The sequence below is a fragment of the Meles meles genome, chromosome 18 (genome assembly GCF_922984935.1).
Source record: "Meles meles chromosome 18, mMelMel3.1 paternal haplotype, whole genome shotgun sequence".
In the NCBI taxonomy this organism is placed as follows: Eukaryota; Metazoa; Chordata; class Mammalia; order Carnivora; family Mustelidae; genus Meles; species Meles meles.
The window spans coordinates 25971471-25991626 of record NC_060083.1 but is presented as its reverse complement, the minus strand read 5'-3'; the positions used below and the strand labels follow the sequence as shown (position 1 = coordinate 25991626).

At 36.7% G+C, this 20156-nt stretch overlaps 1 protein-coding gene across 3 annotated transcripts in view; it reads right to left on the bottom strand.

Moving 5' to 3' along the window:
* Positions 1–20156, bottom strand: part of PAFAH1B1 (platelet activating factor acetylhydrolase 1b regulatory subunit 1) — a 92387-nt gene that overhangs the window by 4601 nt on the left and 67630 nt on the right. For all 3 annotated transcript variants that reach the window (XM_045984929.1, XM_045984931.1, XM_045984930.1), the window contains 6 exons: positions 19455–19661; positions 12570–12738; positions 10137–10239; positions 8912–9140; positions 5155–5256; positions 217–373 (listed from right to left, as the gene is read on the bottom strand). In XM_045984929.1, the coding sequence (XP_045840885.1) occupies positions 217–373; positions 5155–5256; positions 8912–9140; positions 10137–10239; positions 12570–12738; positions 19455–19661 (967 nt within the window). The remainder of the gene's footprint in view (positions 1–216; positions 374–5154; positions 5257–8911; positions 9141–10136; positions 10240–12569; positions 12739–19454; positions 19662–20156) is intronic.

Below are 20156 nucleotides of genomic sequence, written 5' to 3'. Positions count from 1 at the left end.
TTTTTTATTATAAGGCTGATGATGGAGAGAGAGAGTTAAGGAAAGGAGAATTTAAAACAAATAGTAGGAATCCACAAAGTTTTTAAACTGTCTTCTCTAGTCTGTCCTGAAAGCACAGTCATTTCTTACCTGGAAAACTCCACATGATTACATAAAACTGTTTACAACTGGCACTCCAAAATCTAATTGCTTAGAAACCTCATTACTCATACATACCCAAGGAGGTAACAAAGTGTTCATGCGCATTGAGGGTCTTCATGCATCGCTTGTTCTTGTAATCCCACACACGTAGGGTCTTGTCATCAGCACAACTCAAAATAAACTTCCCCCCAGAATGGAACAGAACTCCACGTACCCAGTTATCATGACCCACCTTAAAAACAAAAAGGTACTTGATTTAATAAAGGAATAAAGTATTTAAATAGCATCTAGAAAAATATTAAGTCATTACTCAAAGCTCAATAAAAAATGTCAATGCCAAAAAAAGAGCCACTGGGATGTCTGGAGAAACTGAATAATGTCAAATCTCTCTTTTTTTTTTTAAATCATTTTTTTAGGGGCACCTGGGTGGCTCAGTGGATTAAAGCCTCTGCCTTCGGCTCAGGTCATGATCTCAGGGTCCTGGGATCGAGCCCCGCATCGGGCTCTCTGCTCAGCGGGGGGCCGGCTTCCTCCTCTCTCTCTCTGCCTGCCTCTCTGCCTACTTGTGATCTGTCTGTCAAATAAATAAATAAAATTTAAAAGAAAAAATCATTTTTTTTAAAGGAATCTCTACGCCCAATGTGGGGCTTGGACTCACGACCCTGAGATCAAGAGTCACACGCTCCACGGACTGAGTCAGCCAGGACCCCAATGTTAAGTTTCTTGAGTATGATCATTTTATTGCGGTTATACCAAATACCTTTCTATTTAGGAGATACAACTGTCATGGTATCTACAAGTAACTCTCAAATTGTTCAGCAAAATGTACACATACACACACAAACACAGAGAGGAAAATGTTGGCAACTGGTGACTCTAGGTGAAGGATACACAGGTATTTACTGCATATCCATCCATCCATTCATCTATCTATATCTCCTACCCCAGGAGTTCCAGTTCTTGTTATTTACCCGAAGAAATAATTAAGAATAGGGGCACCTGGGTGGCTCAGAGGGTTAAAGCCTCTGTCTTCGACTTAGGTCATGATCTCAGGGTCCTGGGATCAAGTCCCACATCAGGCTGTCTGCTCAGCAGGGAGCCTGCTTCCCCCTCTCTCTCTGCCTGCCTCTCTGCCTACTTGTGATCTCTGTCTGTCAAATAAACGAATAAAATCTTTTTTTTTTTTAAGATTTTATTTATTTATTTGACAGAGAGAGATCACAAGCAGACAGAGAGGCAGGCAGAGAGAGAGGGAAGCAGGCTCCCTGCCGAGCAGAGAGCCCGATGCGGGACTCGATCTCAGGACCCCGAGATCATGACCTGAGCCGAAGGCAGTGGCTTAACCCACTGAGCCACCCAGGCGCCCCACGAATAAAATCTTTAAAAAAAAAAAAAAAAGAAATAATTAAGAATGGCCCAGAGATTTATTCAACAAAGATGTTCATCAAAGCACTGTATGTAATCAGTAATAAAATATCTAACATGAGCAGAGTCACGTGCCTCCTAAGTTAAAGGTTTGCCACAAAGTAGTATGTACAATATGATTATCATTTTTACATGTAAAATCTCTACCATATTCATCTACATAGGAATTAAAGAAAACAGCTTAGAACTGCACAGTCCAACAGGGTAGCCGTTTAGTCACATGTAGCTTTTCAAATATAAACTAACTAACACTGGGGTGCCTGGGTGGCTCAGTGGGTTATCCATCTGCCCTCGGCTCAGGTCATGATCCCAAGGTCCTGGGATCGAGCCCCGCATTGGGCTCTTCACTCAGCAGCTCTGCCTACTTGTGTTCTTTCTCTCTCTGTCAAATAAATGAAACCTTAAAAAAAAATATAAACTAATGAACATCAACACTATCAGCAATTCAGTCCTTTCGTCTCCCTAGTCACATTTCAAGAGCTCAATAGCTGCATGTGGCCAGTAGTCACAAATCTGGATATTAGAGATACAGAACATCACCACAGAAAGTTTTACTGGACAGCCCTAGACTAGAAAATACACTTCATAGGTATTTTAAGTGATATAAGGGAGATATTTATTTTCTTTTTTTAGCTTTTCTGTATATTTCTAATCTTTCTATAACATAAATAACCGTATTGCTTTTATAAAAGAACCAAAACAGGGGGAGTTAACAAAATTAAAAAAAAAAAAAAAAAAAAAAAAAAAAGATGAGCAAGGTGATGGTGATATACCCTTTGTTCTAGGGGTGCCTGGGCAGCTCAGTTGGTTAAGTAGGTGCCTTTGGCTCAGGTCATGATCTCAGGGTCCTGGGATCAAGCCCTGAATTGGGCTCCCTGCTGAGGGGGAATCTGCTTCTCCCTCCCCATATGCCCTCCCACCCCTGGCTCATGTGTGTGCTCCCTCTCTCAAATAAATAAAATCTTTAAAAAAATACCTTTTTCTATTAATGTGACCTATAAAAGTTACCAATCACTAGACATAGAAACCTCAACAAAAGTTAGAATCACATTTCTGTGGCTACACCAAAATAAAACAGTAAGAAGTACCCTCCTTCAGGGGCGCCTGGGTGGCTCAGTGGGTTAAGCCGCTGCCTTTGGCTCAGGTCATCTCAGGGTCCTGGGATGGAGTCCCGCATCGGGCTCTCTGCTCAGCAGGGGGCCTGCTTCCACCCCCCCCACCCCCCCACCTGCCTCTGCTTACTTGTGATTGGTGTCAAATAAATAAATAAAATCTTTAAAAAAAAAAAGTATCCTCCTTCAGCTGAAAAAATAGGAGCCAGAAACCTTTGAGGAAATTAAGGCAACCTGTTATTACAGGAGAGCACAGCATATGTTTTTTTTTTTTTTTCTTCTTCTTCTTAAAGATTTATTTATTTGACAGAGAGAGAGAGAGAGAGAGAGATCATAAATAGAGACAGAGGCAGGCAGGGAGCGGGGGAAGCAGGCTCCCTGCCAAGCAGAAGGCCCGATGTAGGGCTCGATCCCAGGACCCTGGGATCATGACCTGGGCCAAAGGCAGAGGCTTAACACACCGAGCCACCCAGGAGCCCCTTTCTCTTCCTTTTTAAAAAGATTTTCTTTTCAAGCAATCTCTATACCCGATAGGGGGCCCAAACTCACAACCCTGAGATCAAGAGCCCCCACACTCCACTGACTAAGCCAGCCAAGTGTCCCACACACACATTCTGATTTTAAATGTAGATGATCTTTTAAAATAGTGATATAGCATATCTGAGCTCTGAATACTACTACAGGAGTGTTTAACTTTCTAACCTTTTTTTTTTGGAGCCAAGTGTGGGGCTTGAACTCACAACTGGGAAATCAAGACCTGAGCTGAGATCAAGAGTCAGACACTTAATCAACTAAGACATCCACATGCCCCCTCTGATCAATTCTTGATAATTCCAAAGTGTCTATTGTATCCTACAGAGAGACACAATCACTTCAACATATGGTTAGCACCTAAAGAAATCTCTAAAACAAACATGGATGCCCAATTACAAAAGCTGCTACTGAATTAATGCCCACAGATTCCCATAGAACTTCCTTAGGCAAAGAAGAATCTTCACAATGCTTAATGTCACTCACATATACTTTTTAAAAAAAGACTGGGGGCGCCTGGGTGGCTCAGTAGATAAAGCCTCTGCCTTCATCTAGGGTCAAGATCCCAGGACCTGGGATCGAGCCCCGCATCAGGCTCTCTGCTCAGCAGTGAGCCTGCTTCCTCCTCTCTCTCTCTCTGCCTGCCTCTCTGTCTACTTGTGATCTCTGTCAAACAAATAAATAAAATCTTTAAAAAAAAAAGGTAAAATGGGTGCCTGGGTGGCTCAGTGGGTTAAGCCGCTGCCTTCGGCTCAGGTCATGATCTCAGGGTCCTGGGATCGAGTCCCGCATTGGGCTCTCTGCTCAGCAGCGAGCCTGCTTCCCTCTCTCTCTCTCTGCCTGCCTCTCTGTCTACTTGTGATCTCTCTCTGTCAAATAAATAAATAAAATCTTAAAAAAAAAAAAAAGGTAAAATAAACCAAATAAATTGGACCATGTGAACAAACAGATAACAGTTAAATGGATTCATATTAAAATTAAATACCATGAAATATAGCAAGTTTTTTTAAAAAATGAATGAATCTAGGGGTACCATGGTTAAGTGCCTGCCGTCAGCTCAGGTCATGATCTTAGGGTCCTGGAATCCAGCCCCATGTTAAGGCTCCCGTCTACTTCTCCCTCCCTTTCTCCCCCTCCTCCAAATTGTGCTTGCTCTCTCTCTCTCTTAAAAATATAAGAAAAGAGTGTATTATAATCTCCTATATATATATATATATATATATAGATTATAATAAAAGAAAATATAAGAAAAATAAAAATAAAAATAAAAAAATAAAAAAAATAAAAAGAAAAATAAAATATAAGAAAAGAGTGTATTATAATCTATATATATATATATATATAGGAGATTATAATACACTCTTTTCTTATATATATATAATTATTATATATATAATTATATATATAATATATATAATTATTATATATAATTATATATATAATTAATATATATATATATATATAATTTTAAAGATACAGTGAGCTAGGCTCTCCCTCCTGGCATTAACTGGCTTTGTAGATTCCTTTATATAAACATGACATTTTACAGGAATAATTTTCCTATCACTTTAACAACAGAATTACAAAAGTTTAAGAAAAATAGTGTTTATAAAGAAGTTCTTTTAAGCTTGCAATAATTCCGATTATTTATTTATTTTTTAAAGATTTTATTTATTTATTTGACAGAGATCACAAGTAGGCAGAGAGGCAGGCAGAGGGAGAGAGAGGAGGAAGCAGGCTCCCTGCTGAGCAGAGAGCCTGATGCGGGGCTCGATCCCAGGACTCTGGGATCATGACCTGAGCCGAAGGCAAAGGCTTTAACCCACTGAGCCCCCCAGGCACCCCTAACTCAGATTATTTAAATAAGATTATCACAAGGCATCTAACCAAAAATATATAAATATAGTTAAGATACAGAAGAAGCAGTAAGATTATGCAAACTTACTAGGGTCATAAGGCACATGCCAGTACTGACGTCCCACATCTTAATAGTCTTGTCTCTGGATCCAGACAGTAAGAATGGCCCAGGCTTGCCACTTTTTTTAGTCTACAGAAAACATACAAATGTAAGTTTCCCATGTAAGAAGTCGAATGAGGACTTTAAATGGTCTACATTTCCAGTTTTTATAAAAATGCAATTTTGGGGGACAAATATTATGTATGTTTATTACACACTGATGTTCTGAGATATATATAAATTGTAAAATGACCATCATAATCAGGTTAATTAATATACCCATCACCTTGTATAAACTTCCCACCCCTTTTAGGCAGTGAGAACATATTTTTCTTTAAGGTGTGAATACTTAAGATTTACCCTCTTAGCAAATTTCAAGTATATGATACAGTATTATTAACTGTAGTCACCATGCTGTATTTTAGATCGCTAGGACTTATTCTTCATATTTTTCTGTATTGAAATACACAGGTCTTTTGGCATACACAGGCTATTACACAGGAAAGACCCAGACAATATGAAAACAGAATATCTCTACTAAGATTACAATTCAGTTTCTATAATACTAATGGGACGATCAATTTACTGTTCAAGACTTCTGGAATTAAGAAAAAATTTAAAGCTACTTAATTCAGTCTATACAAAGTCCAGCCAGAATCAAATTTATGACATGGTAAGTAGCTACCACCAGAGGGCAGTAAAAAGAATTTGAAAGTGCAACCAGTCAGCCAAAATACAAAGTTACTATAGAAGCCTCATTTTGGAAAAATAATTTTTTGGGATGGGGGCTGAGGAGGAAGATTCTCCTTCTTCATTTATTAGAACGTAATTTTAAAATATCCACAATAGAGGGAAACAAGCCATAAGTGACTCAGTGATAGAGAACAAACAGGGTTGATGGGAGGGAGGGAGGTGGAGGATGGGCTAGATGGGTGATGGGAATTAAGGAGAGCACTTGTTGTGAGGAGCACGTAAGCGAGGAATCACTGAATTATACCCCAAAAACCAATACTGCACTGTATGATAACAAAAGCAAAACTCCCCAACAGAGCTTTCTATATAAAAGACGCGGTCAATTCTGGCTCTGCAATTTATTCAAAGAAATAATATTCTGTAACTTATTTTTAAGTTATTAATCATAAAGACTGAAATAATGAAAAGTACCGATTAAGAACCATGAAGAAATATAATGAAACTATAGACTAGAAAACCCAAAAGACTCCAAAAAATTGCTAGAAGTAATAAGCAAATCAGTAAAGTCGCAGGATACAAAACCAATATACATAAATCTGTTGCATTCAATAATGAAGCAACAGAAGGGGAAATTAAGAAAACAATCCCATTTGTAAAGGCACCAAAAATAGTAAGATACCTAAAATTAAACCTATCCAAAGAAGTGGAAGATCTATACTCTGAAAACTATAAAACACTGATGAACGAAATGAAGACAACACACAAAGAAATGGAAAGACATTCCACACTCATAGATTGGAAGAACAAATACTGGTAAAATGCCTATACTACCCAAAGCAATCTACACATTTAATGCAATCCCTATCAAAATACCAACAGCATTTTTCACAGAACTAGAACAAACAATCCTAAAATTTGTATGGAACCACAACAGACCCCAAATAGCCAAAGCAATCTTGAAAAAGAAAAGCAAAGCTGGAAGCATCACAATTCCAGACTTCAAGTTACATTACAAAGCTGTAGCAATCAGAAACAGTACAGTACTGGCACAAAAGTAGACACATAGGTCAATGGAACTGAATAGAAAATCCAGAAATAAAACCACAGTTCTATGGTCAAATTAATCTTTGATAAAGCAGGAAAGAATATCCAATGGGAAAGACAGTCTCTTCCACAAATGGTGTTGGGCAAACTGGACAGCAACATGCAAAAGAATGAAACTGGACTACTTTCTTACACCACACACACTTAGACTGAAGACCTAAGTGTGAGACCTGAAACCACAAAAATCTTAGAAGAGAGCACTGGCAGTAATTTCTCTGCCATTGGCTCTATCAACTTTTCTCTAGATAGGTTCCCTGAGGTAAGGAAACAAAAGCAAAAATAAACCACTGAAATTACATACATCACAGTAAAAACCTCCTGCACAGCAAAGAAAACAACCAAAACAAAGAGGCAACCTATAGAATGGGAGAAAGTATTTGTAAATGACATATCTGATAGTATTAAAAATATATAAAGAACTTCTATAACTCAACATCCAAAAAACAAATCCAATTAAAAAATGGGCAGAGGGCGCCTGGGTGGCTCAGTGGTTTAAGCCGCTGCCTTCGGCTCAGGTCATGATCTCAGGGTCCTGGGATCGAGTCCCGCATCGGGCTCTCTGCTCCACGAGGAGCCTGCTTCCCTCTCATTCTCTCTCTGCCTGCCTCTCTGCCTACTTGTGATCTCTCTCTGTCAAATAAATAAATAAAATCTTTAAAAAAAAAAAAAAAATGGGCAGAAAACATGAAAAGACATTTTTCCAAAGAAGACATTCACATGGCCAAGAGACACATGATGCTCAACATTACTCATCATCAGGGAAATGCAAATCAAAACTACAATGAGATATCACCTCACACCTGTCAGAATGGCTAAAATTAATTAATACAAGAAACAACAGGTGTTCATGAGGATATGGAGAAAGGGGAACCCTCCTGCACTCTTGGTGGGAAGGCAAACCGGTGCAGCCACTCTGGAAAACAGTATGAAGCTTCCTCAAAAAGTTAAAAATAGAACTACCCTAACGACCCAGCAATTGTACTACTGGGTATTTATTGCAAGAATTAAAAAACCCCACTAATTCAAAAGGATACATGCACCCTTTTATTTATAGTGGCATTATTTAGGACAACCAAGATACGGAAGCAACCCAAGTGTCCATCAACCGATGAATGGCTAAAGAAGTGATGCCCACACACACACAATGGAGTATTATTCATCCTTAAAAAACGGGGGGGGGGGGGGGATGAAATCTTGCCATTTGCAACGATACGGATGGAGCTAGAGAGAATAATGAAGTAAGTCAGAATGTAAGTCAGAACACTATAATGAAATAAGTCAGAGAAAGACAAATACCGTATGATTTAAGAAACAAAACAAACAAGCAAAGGGTGGGGGGGGCAGTGGTGGGGAGAGAAAGCAACAAACCAAGAAACAGACTCTTAACTCTACAGAACAAACCGATGGTTACCAGAGGGGAGGAAGGCGGGAGGATAGGTGAAATAGGTAATGGGTATTAAGGAATGCACTTGTGATGAGCACAAGGTGATTAAAAAAAAAACTCCAGACTCAGTTAGCGCTTCTATTGATAAGAGTATCAAGAGGCCTTCATATGAAATATTCTTCAAAATAAATATTTAAGGACTGAGCTGCATTCCACCATAAATTTATAAATAAAATAATTATGTTCATTAAAGGCTATTCTTCTAAAAGATAACTTTAACCTCTCCCGTAAGTTTTACTTTGCATTGGGATACTAACAAAGGCATTTCTGATAAATTTAATGACCACTTTTACAGCACAAGTCAAGGATGAGCTGACAGCAATAAACACTGGTTAAAAATATAAATAACTTCCACATGTCCGAAAGAGTAAAGACTTTCAAGATACAGAATTCTGGGATGCAGATTTGTCAATGCATTAACTGCCCTGTATCTGAGAATCAAAAAAGTTATCTAAGATTCTGGTATCAGCAATAAAATAATGAAATGACATATAAATCACATACCTCAGATCCTGTTGCTTCAGAGATGGAAGAGTATGAGCTTTCTGGAGCCCAGGAAATACATTCTACCACATGCTCATGTTCTCGAAGCTCAGCCTTGCATTCCTTTGTTGCTACGACCCATACGCGCACCGTCTGATCATTGGAACAGCTGGCTATCAGAGTGCCATCCTGATTTGGCCGCACCATACGTACCCATTCTCTGTGTCCTGTGAATGTCTTCACACAGTAGCTGTCAAAATAAGTAATAATTTACATCATGAATGGCAATTATTGGGACACTTCCCAGAAGCAATATAAAACTAGCCATGCACTGGAATGAAGAGGTTGGCACCAAGTTAGAGTAACCACAGGCAAGTCAAGAGAATAAATGTACATTCACGGTTATTAAAAGATGGGGACAAGCCAGAAAATTAAATTATCAATTAAAATGTGCTGATGGGAGTATCATTAAGGAGATAACCAATCAACACATTATAGAAAAAGCTACAACACATTACAGAGAGAAAGAAAATCTTCTAAAACAAAACACACACAATAAATCTAACAAAAATATTTATAGCCTTGCTGGGAAAAAGACACTCTCTACTAATTTGGGTAAAACTAGTAGTAGGTTAAGGTTTTATGGTAACAATCATGTGTCATTCTAAGCACAACTAAATTCAGCCTAATTTAATGGAATACCTGCACAAATGTTATTTATGTTTTATTTCAACCCACAGAGAAATCACCTAAAAAAAGACCACAGAGCAATAAGCCACTGGGGGCACCTGGGAGGTTCAGCTGGTTAAGCGTCTGCCTTTGGCTCATGTCATGATCCCAGGGTCCTGGGATGGATCCGTGTGTCTTGTCTGGCTACCTGCTCAGTGAGGAGCCTGCTTCTCCCTCTCCCTCTGCACTCTGCCCCCCCACCCCCACCAATGCTTGTTTTCTCACACTCTGCACTCTCAAATAAATAAGTAAAACCTTAAAAGAAGAGAGAGAGAAAAAAAGAAGAAGAAGCCATTTGCATAGAAAATGGGGTCTCAAGGACATGGAAGTTTCTTTTATAATTTTCCTGTTCCTTTATCGGAAACATTTAAGAGATTAAAACCTCATATTAAAGTATATAAACACAACCAGCACCATGATCATTTGGGGTTAAAGTAAAAATAATTGGTTCAGAACACATTTTGGCTATTTGTTTTATATCTCTTCAGCTGACACCTTTTCAACCAAACCTACTCACCCAGTTTGCACTTCCCACATTTTTATAGTTTTATCCCTTGAGGCAGACACTATATGATCTCCATTGGGCATGATGGCTACTGAAGAAACATTGTGGTCATGGCCTAAAACACATAACACAGCAATGTATTAAGAATATATCACCAAGAGCAATTAAACCTCAGTTTACCGTGAGATTTCACCATGGGATTTCAAATATCACAGCAACTTTAAATACACTGGGCTTTATATAAATTTGATAAGAAAGCTGGATTTACAACACATGTCAAGGAATTAGCAACTTAATAAAATAATCCATAATGAATTAAGTAGCTAGCTCAATTTATGATTACATTTCAACCTGTACAACTGTTTTAACACTACAAGGAATCAGTATCATCATTAGAACATACTAATATGCTGAATGTTTATATATGAACACTAGATACACACAAAAATTTCCATGGTTGGGCGCCTGGGTGGCTCAGTGGGTTAAAGCCTCTGCCTTCGGCTCAGGTCATGATCCCAGGGTCCTGGGATCGAGTCTCGCATCGGGCTCTCTGCTCCGCAGGGAGCCTGCTTCCTCCTCTCTCTCTGCCTGCCTCTCTGCCTAGTTGTGATTTCTCTCTGTCAAATAAATAAAATATTAAAAAAAAAAATTTCCATGGTTGATATCCTAAGATATATGTCAGAAATAAGACTTACAAAGCTAAAGAGAAAGAAGAAAAATGGAGATTTGGTTCCATATTTAAAACAGTGGTTGAAAATTTCCTTTTTTGTTGCTGATGTGCCTGGGGATAAAAATGCATTATCCTATATGCATTATTCACATTCCTAATCAGTTATCCTTTGTGGAAAAAACTCTAGAGAATCCTCATAAATATCATCAGCTTAAGGAATATACAATGATTGGAAAAAACTCCTTTACAAAAAATATTTTAAATTTAAGTATAGTTGACACATATTACATTAGTTTCAGTTGTACAACACAGTGATTTGACAAGTTTATACACAATGCTGCTATGTTCACTGTAAGTGTACCTGCCATTTGCCACCATAAACCGGTATATCATTAACTGTATTCCTCATGCTGTGCCTTTTATTCCCTTGACTTCCTCATTCCATAACTAGAAGCCTATATCTCCCACTCCCCTTCTTCTTCATTAAAGTCACAGCAAAAACAAAAAAGTCACAGCAACAAGATTCAGGCTACTCAAAGAAACATAAACACTAGATTGTACTAAAGGATTCCATTCTTTTATGAAAGAATTCCTTTAACTGGTAAGGTTCCCACTTAATTTGGGGGGAAAACACCCTTCAAATTATACTCTCTATGTAATCATATCACAATTATCTATTTAAAAAAAAACTCTTTTATTACCAACATAGCATTGTGCTCATTATGTAAAATCCAAACATTCAAGTTTTATCATATTTAAAGAAACAAAAATCCTTAGTGGGCACCTTCTATGTGCCAGGTATTAAACCAAGATGATTCATGTATATGATTTCATTTTATCCTCACAACAATCCTATGACAGGTATTTTTTTTTTGAGAAATAAATATAATATTTTATTTAAAAGATGGAAAGAAATCAAAATAAACAGGAAGATAAAGTTTTTACCTCCGAGATCTAAATATCACAAAGATATTCAATCCTTAAATACAATGCAACTCAAATATAAAAACCAACGGGATTTTTTTTTAATTTGTTTATTTACAGCATAACAGTGTTCATTGTTTTTTTCTTTTTTTTTTTTAATTTGTTTATTTACAGTGTAACAGTTTTCATTGTTTTGGCATCACACCCAGTGCTCTATGCAGTACGTGCCCTCCTGTGACAGGTATTATTATCTCTGTCTTGCAGATGAAAGAAGTTGAAATTTCCCAATGTCACAAGTAAACAAGTAGGAATTTGAACCCAGATATCTGATTCCAAAGCCCATGTTCTTTCCACAAGGCCAAACGGCCTCAGAGAATAGTCTCTAGGACAAGACTCAGGAAAACAACCTAACATTGAGACTATAGTGTATGTGGAACATTAGAGAGTGAGCAAGAAATACCAGGTTCCAGCTTTTACTGTACCTATTTGCTCTGGACTTCAGTTTCCCAAGTGAGAAAAATGAAAAACAAAACAAAACAAAACAAATCCCCAATAACTTCATTCTCTTTCTTTCTTGAAGACAGAGGTCCCAGGAGTTTTTCTTATCCAAAAATATTCCTGAAAACGAATTAAGTATTTTATATAAACCAGTACTAGGAGATACTTAAAACCTCATAACTGAAACAACTCAACTACTGTGGCTTCTCCATGGATTATTTACATCATACACTCTTCCACTGATACAATTAAGAATTAAATGTAGAGGACCTGCACGCTATTAGAAAACATATTTTCTTCTCTAGAATGTCACGTTACAAATCAATATCAAAATACTATCCACTACCCCTTACCGTGCATGGTTCTGATGCATTCAAAGCCCTGAAAATCCCATAGTTTAATGGTCATATCTGCAGAACAGGAAGCCAGAAGCTTGCCACTGTGGTCAAATGAAATATCCTGTACAGAGTCTGTATGTCCCTTAAGAGTTCGCTCAAAATCTCCAGTCTCATAATCCCACACCTGTCAAGTGACCAGAAACTTAGTTAACATCAACCCATCCCTTCTTTCTCATTTTACATTAGTCACTCAGCACACCAGTACGAGCAAATGAGAGAGACTTAGCACATCTTCAAGTACAGACTGGTCTTTTCTCTAGAGAAAACTGAAGTTGTAATTATTAAAACAGACTTCTAGTACCACATCATCTACCATACACTTTATGATAGTGAGTGCGTATATGAAGCCAAAAGACAAAGTCTCTTCCCAGTCTGACAGGAGACAACACACACGTAAACAAATAAATTTAAAGACAAAAGTTTTGGGGGCAGTTGATAGGCATCTATAGGCAGAGTATTAGGGCACAATAAAGAGTGCTCAATCCTAATAGACAAGCAGAGCTCAGACATCTAAGAGGAAGGAAAGACTTCACAAGAGGTTACTGTCCATGAGTAGATTAACAAAAGCATATATCATTCTGATGCAAAAACGGGAAGTCACTGACATATTTTTTAAAGATAATTCTCCTAAGATAACAGACATAATAATCTATTAAGAATAAATATTAGGGGTGCCTGGGTGGCTCAGCTGGTTAAGCATCCAATTCTTGATTTTGGCTTAGGTCGTGATATCAGGGTTGTGGAATTGAGCCCCCACTGGGGAGTCTGCTTGTCTCCCTCCCTCTGCTCTTCCCCTCGATTGCGCTGTCTCTCATTCTCTCTCTCTCTTTCAAATAAATAAATAAATAGGTAAATAAAATCTTTATTAAAAAAGAATAAATATTAGAAACAGACCTCAAGAACATGCTAAACTTTCACTCTGGTGGTCAAATGCTAGTCTGAAGTTCAGTCTTTACCCAACACCAATTACATTTTCTAAAACCAGATTGATTCCACTCTACCTATAGTAGGTTCAAATTTACTTGTAGGAGGGTATATATCAACCATTTTAAAGAAACTTAAAAATGCATTTCAAAAACTTGGAAACAATCTAAATATCCAACATTAGGGGAATGGCTAAGTAGATATAAAACCTGGGATTATAAGGAACTTGTGACGTAATGAAATAATGTTAAGTTAAAAAGAACACAAAATTACATGTGATCACAACTACATAAAAAACTCAACTAAGAAAAATAAACTATCTTCTAAAAAACATTTCTTTTAGGGGCGCCTGGGTGGCTCAGTGGATTAAGTCGCTGCCTTCGGCTCAGGTCATGATCTCAGGGTCCTGGGATCGAGCCCCGCATCGGGCTCTCTGCTCCGTGGGGAGCCTGCTTCCTCCTCTCTCTCTCTGCCTGCCTCTCTGCCTACTTGTGATCTCTCTGTCAAATAAATAAATAAAATCTTTTAAAAAAACAAACAAACAAAAAAAACATTTAAAGAAAACGTACATACCCTTCAGTATAAACAAGATTTTTTTTTACCATACATTCAACTACTTCTACATAAAAGTGATTTCTAATTTTGCACATATTTTGTTAGATTTATCCTTAAGTATTCTGGGGTTTTTTGATGCTACTCTGTGGCATTTTAAAATCTCAATTTTCAAATTATTCATTGCTACTTTATAGAAATACAATGACCCTTTGTATAGTAACCCTGTATCCAGAGATTCTGTTAAATTCAGCCACAATTCTAGTAGCTTTTTTGTAGATTCTTTGGGCTTTCTACATAGATGACCATGTTGTCTACAAGTAAAGACAGTTTCATTTCTTCCTTTCCAATCTGTATGCCTTTTACTTCTTTTTCTGCCTTACTGCACTGACAAGGCACTCTTTTGTAAACATGAAATGTAAATGGTTGAGACAACACCACGTCTTTGCTTTCTGATCTCAGGAGGAAAGCACTGTTTTCCACCATTAATTATTATGCTCACACACCTTTTAAACTTTTATCAACTTAATGAAGCTCCCTTCCTAGCTTGCTGAAGAGCTATTATCATGAATCAATGCTGGAATTTTGTCAGATGCTTTTTTGGAACCCATTATGTTTTTTATTCATGTGGTGTATCACACCGATTGTGGAACCAATCTTGCATTCTGGGATAAATCCTACTTGGTTCGTATTAATTAACCTTTTCATAAATTGCTGAATTTAATTTGCTTACAATTTGTTAAGGATTTTGCATATGCATTCACGAATAGTATAATACTGGTTAGTAGTTTTCCTTTTTGTAAGATTTTTGTCCCATTTAGTATCTAATGATACCAAGAGTTCAGATGAATATTTTACATATTACAAATAAGGTGTCGTCTTGCAGTTCAGTTTCAGTTAACTTTCCATGCATTTATCAAAGAACACTATAGCATTTTCTCTAAAATACAACCAGAAAATAAACTGTCTCTTCATAAATGGGGAACAAAGCATTTTAATGTCTGTAAGTATCAAGAACAAGAATTAATTTTATTATTCTTTTGATATTTACCTTTTGTACGATTATACAAAAATAAATGCTCATTTTTTCTTTGCTTTTCACAAGTATTTTTCCATGCCATTCAAGATTTGGCAAACTTTTTTTTTTAAAAGATTTTGTTTTTAAGTAATCTCTACACCCAATGGGGGGCTCAAATATTGCATGCTGCACCCACTGAGCCAACAACATGCTACACACCCCACCCCCCTGTCTTTTTGGGGCAAACATCTTTTTTTAAAGGAATTCCTACTGTTAGCTAATTTTTTGGCAGGGAGCAGAAGGGCAGAGTGAGAGATAATCTTAAGCAGGCTCCATGCCTAGCACAGAGCCCAAGAGGGGCCTCAATCTTACAACCCTGAGATCATGATTACCTTAGCCAAAAATCAAAAGTCAGACAACTTGACCAAGCCACCCAGGTACCCCTAAAATTTTTCATTATTACAGAAAACATTATATAAATTTGAATATTAAAAAATATCTCTTCTCATTTTGTACTATTAGGTTAGATAGTGAAAAATCATTTTGGGTCAAAAATTACAGACTTTAAGCCCTTTATATATTCTGCTGAATTGTTCTCTCATAAGATTTTATGAAATGTAATGAGAATGCCTGCTTCAATAAATTCTTATCACCACTGGGAATTCACATCTAAAAAGTAAAATATACTGAGAGATTTGAGATATATTGTCATATTAATATGCATTTTTCTACTATCAGTAGCAAACCCAAAACTTCTGCTCCTTTGGTTAGCCATTTTTTTCTTCTCCTATGAATTGTCTGTTCACGTCCCACAATTTTCTACTGACATGATTTCAATTTTCTACTGACATGATTACAGTTTTTTAAAAAAAAAATTTTTTTTAAAGATTTTATTTTATTTATTTGACAGAGAGAGATCACAAGTAGATTGAGAGGCAGGCAGAGAGAGAGAGAGAGGGAAGCAGGCTCCCTGCTGAGCAGAGAGCCCGATGCGGGACTTGATCCCAGGACCCCGAGATCATGACCTGAGCCGAAGGCAGCGGCATAACCCACTGAGCCACCCAGGCGCCCCTCAAATTTGTTTTGAACACTATAAAAAAAGTTGGCAGTCCTGAGGTGCCTGGGTGGCTCAGCCAGTTAAGTGTTTGCCTTTTAGCTTAGGTCACGTTCCTCAAGTCGTTCTTCCTGCTCAGTGGGGAGCCTACTTCCCCCTGCTTCTGCTCTCTTTCTCAGTCAAATAAATAAATCTTTAAAAAAAATTTTTAAAAAAAGGTTGGCACTCCATCTGCTTCATTAGCTGAATTTATTTTTCAGTTTTATTTCCTATACATTTTTTTAAATACTTAAGAATAGTTCTACATGACAATCAGGAATAACATTTCAAGGGATGCCTGGCTGGCTAAGTTGGTGGAATGTGTGATTCTTTTTTTTTTTTTTTTTTTTTTTTAAAGATTTTATTTATTTATTTGACAGAGAGAGATACAAGTAGACAGACAGGCAGGCAGAGAGAGTGAGAGGGAAGCAGGCTCCCTGCCGAGCAGAGAGCCCGATGCGGGACTCGATCCCAGGACCCTGAGATCATGACCTGAGCCGAAGGCAGCGGCTTAAACCACTGAGCCACCCAGGCGCCCGAAATGTGTGATTCTTGAATCTTGAGGTTATGGGTTTGGAGACTACTTAAAAAATAAAACCTTAAATTCTTTAAGGAAAAAAAAGGAAAAAATTTCAAAAATTTAAATGATACACAATTCAAAATACTGTTATGAACTATTTCATAGAGCTATCCTATATTTTCCCTAAATTATTATTTAAAGGCTGATGATATAAATGAATTACTCTATCTGTTGTATTTACCAGACGCACAAGGGAAATAATAAAAATTTCTATTATTAATAACTATAACATTAACTACATTTTACTGAGCCTTTACCATCTACCTAAATCTGCCAGGCACTATACTGCTATATGTTGTATATAATTTTAAGCCAAAGAACTGTCTTCCCAACAAATGAGAAAACTGAGACTTAAACATATCAAGCACTTTGTCCAAGACAGTCACAAAATTACAAAAAATTCTGTTTATATTAATCCTTTGAGTTTTGGGAAAAGTAGCTCTATCAGAATCCTCATTTAGTCATCACCTAGGTTTTACTGAAACTGAACAATAAAAGTATGGAAGGAAAGTAGAAAACCATTCTTCTCATTCCAAAAAACATACATAGAAGTAATTTAATGAGAAACAAAGCTTTATGTGTAAGACTAAACAGAACATTATTTATGATAGTAGATGACTAGAAATGGTATTAAAAAGTCCAAAGCGGGGGTGCAAGGGTGGCTCTGGGTTAAAGCCTCTGCCTTCAGCTCAGGTCATGATCCCAGGGTTCTGGGATGGAGCCCAGCATCAGGCTCCCTGCTAGGCAGGGAGCCTTCTTCCTCCTCTCTCTCTGCCTGCCTCTCTGCCTACTTCTGATCTCTGTCAAATAAATAAATAAAATTTAAAAAAAAAAAAAAAAAGTCCAAAGGAAGAAAATTTGTTCACCATACTGAAACACTGCTGGCACCATGTAAGTACTCCTTTAGTATCTGGCCAGTATTATTTTAAGTAGTTTCCACATATTAACTCATTTAATCCTACCAAAAGCCCTAAGACGTTAGTATTAATTATCTTCATTTTATATCTGAGGAAAGAGAAGCACAAAAAGTTAATCTGCCCATGATCACATTAATTTTGAGTGATGGGGTCAGGACTTGAACCAAGAGATTAATTATCCTATAAATCCTCCACATATAAACTAAACAACTGGCTTAAAATCATTAAAAATGATTAATCAGAAACAAAGAAACCTATTTCTAAAATAATTTAATTAAAAAAGAATCAAAACTAAACACAAATGTTTTTCATTAATGAAACAACCACATGTAAACATATTAAATAAAGAGTAAATAGAAGGGAGAACTATTAAGTAGTTGCTGAGATATATGGCGTGACTATTATACATAGAAATTTTAAAACTTCCAATTGTAACCTTTTATTTTTTTAATAATTCAAGCCCCAACATGGGGCTTGAATTCACTACCCTGAGATCAAGAGTTGCATGCTCTACCAAGTAAGCTAGCCAAGGCACCCCAATTTGTAATATTTTAAAGTTTACTCAGTAAGTATAGTTTAAGATGGCACACTGACAGTTTTGTTTATGATTTTATATCACTGCTGCAAAACAATAATTAAGACCAGGTTTTTAACCTATTCATCCTTATGCCTCATGATACCAGTACAGTTTCACAGTACACAAGACTATCATGAAATCAGTAAATACATGTCTCCATATTCTTGAAAAACAGCAATAGTTAATGTATTAGGTATGTAATCATTTCAGACTACATGGTACACATATGATTTAAGACTCTCTTCCAAATACTCTGCTGCCCACCCCATGGATGACCAGTCCATGGGATGTAAGGAAGCCACTGGTTTAGAAACTAAAGAAAGAAACCATGTAAGGAACATATAAAACAATGTTTAATTTGAACAAATTACTTTAAGTAGAGTCACAAGTCATTATGGTATTTTACACTGGACTGCTACTAGGCGATATATACAGTCTTAACAATCTACTTAGGTTTTCTTAATTATACCTCTATAAATTAAACTTAAAAATCTAGAACTTAATCTGGAAAAAGCCTTAGAGGAGAAAAACCTACCTAAACCTTTTAATTATATTTTCCTTATCTTTCTGCAGGTAGTTTATACAACTGTTACTGTAGTGTGTCTGGATCAAAGGGAATTATAAAAATAACTTTTTTTCTGGGTTAAAAGATGAAACATCAAAATGTGTATACTTATTGCAAAAAATATAAAAATGAGAGAAATACATAACTTACAAAGTGAAAACCTTTTATATCACCACAACCCCGGAGAGAACTACTGTTTGGAATCAAAGGCAGTATTTAAAATATATCAAGGAGAGTCCAATTCAAGTTAAGTCCCCTACTGAATTCTTTTGTAAAATATATTCACTCCCTGAAGTATGAATATTGTAATCTTATATTTTCATCTATCATCTCTGCTTAAAAGCAAGGTACACTCATGTTTTCCTTCCAAGAACAAAATGTTACTCAAGTACTACATGACCTATGGCTCAACACTAAATTAGTGACACCCAATTTTCTCAAATTCATCAGTAAACTTATCTGGCAGCTTGCCTCTCAGGAGCTCCAACCTCCTGTCTTTCCTGTCTTGCACAGGTCTTCATTTTCAGAATCTCTTTACCTCTTTTACTCAATTAACTTTAATCTGCTTTTAATAGTTACCTTATTGTACATCTTTAATTTTGAAAAAAAATTACCTTAATTGTAGCATCCTCTGAAGCAGAGACCATAACACTGAACACAGGATGGAAAATTACTCGAGTGACTGGACTCCTATGACCACTCAATGCGTACTTTTCTGGTGGACGGGGAATCCATTCTTTTGGGTCTCGTTTCTGACCAAGGGGTCCACCCGACGTAAATTCTTCTTTTGCTTCATTTAGTTTTGATTCTAATTCCATAACCTTGAGAAGGAACAGTTATATACAGATAGATTCCAATAAAAATAGTATATTTGATGTTTTTAAAAATCACCTTTAGTTTGTATCTGTTTATGCAGGGTACTTGAAAAAATTTAATTAACAAAGCATTCATCAAATTTAATTGAAAATGATCTATATACTCCTCAAAATTTCATTACTGTGACAAAACCAAAACTTACTTAACTAAAAAAAAATTTTCAATTTTTATCTACCAATTAGAGGAAGAGCAGTGAAATAAAAGCTGACATTTACTGAGCATGTACGTGCTAGGTAACTTTTCTAAGAGCTTTTTATGGATTAACTCATGTTATGAGAACATTATTTATTTATACTAACTTTGCCTACTGAAAGTATAAATTTTAGGACCAGAGTATTATTTGCTGCCTTCACTTTACAGATAAAAATAAAAGCTCAGAGATGAAAATGACTTCTCTAAGTACACACTTTAGGTGCTTCTTCCCCAACATCATACTGGCT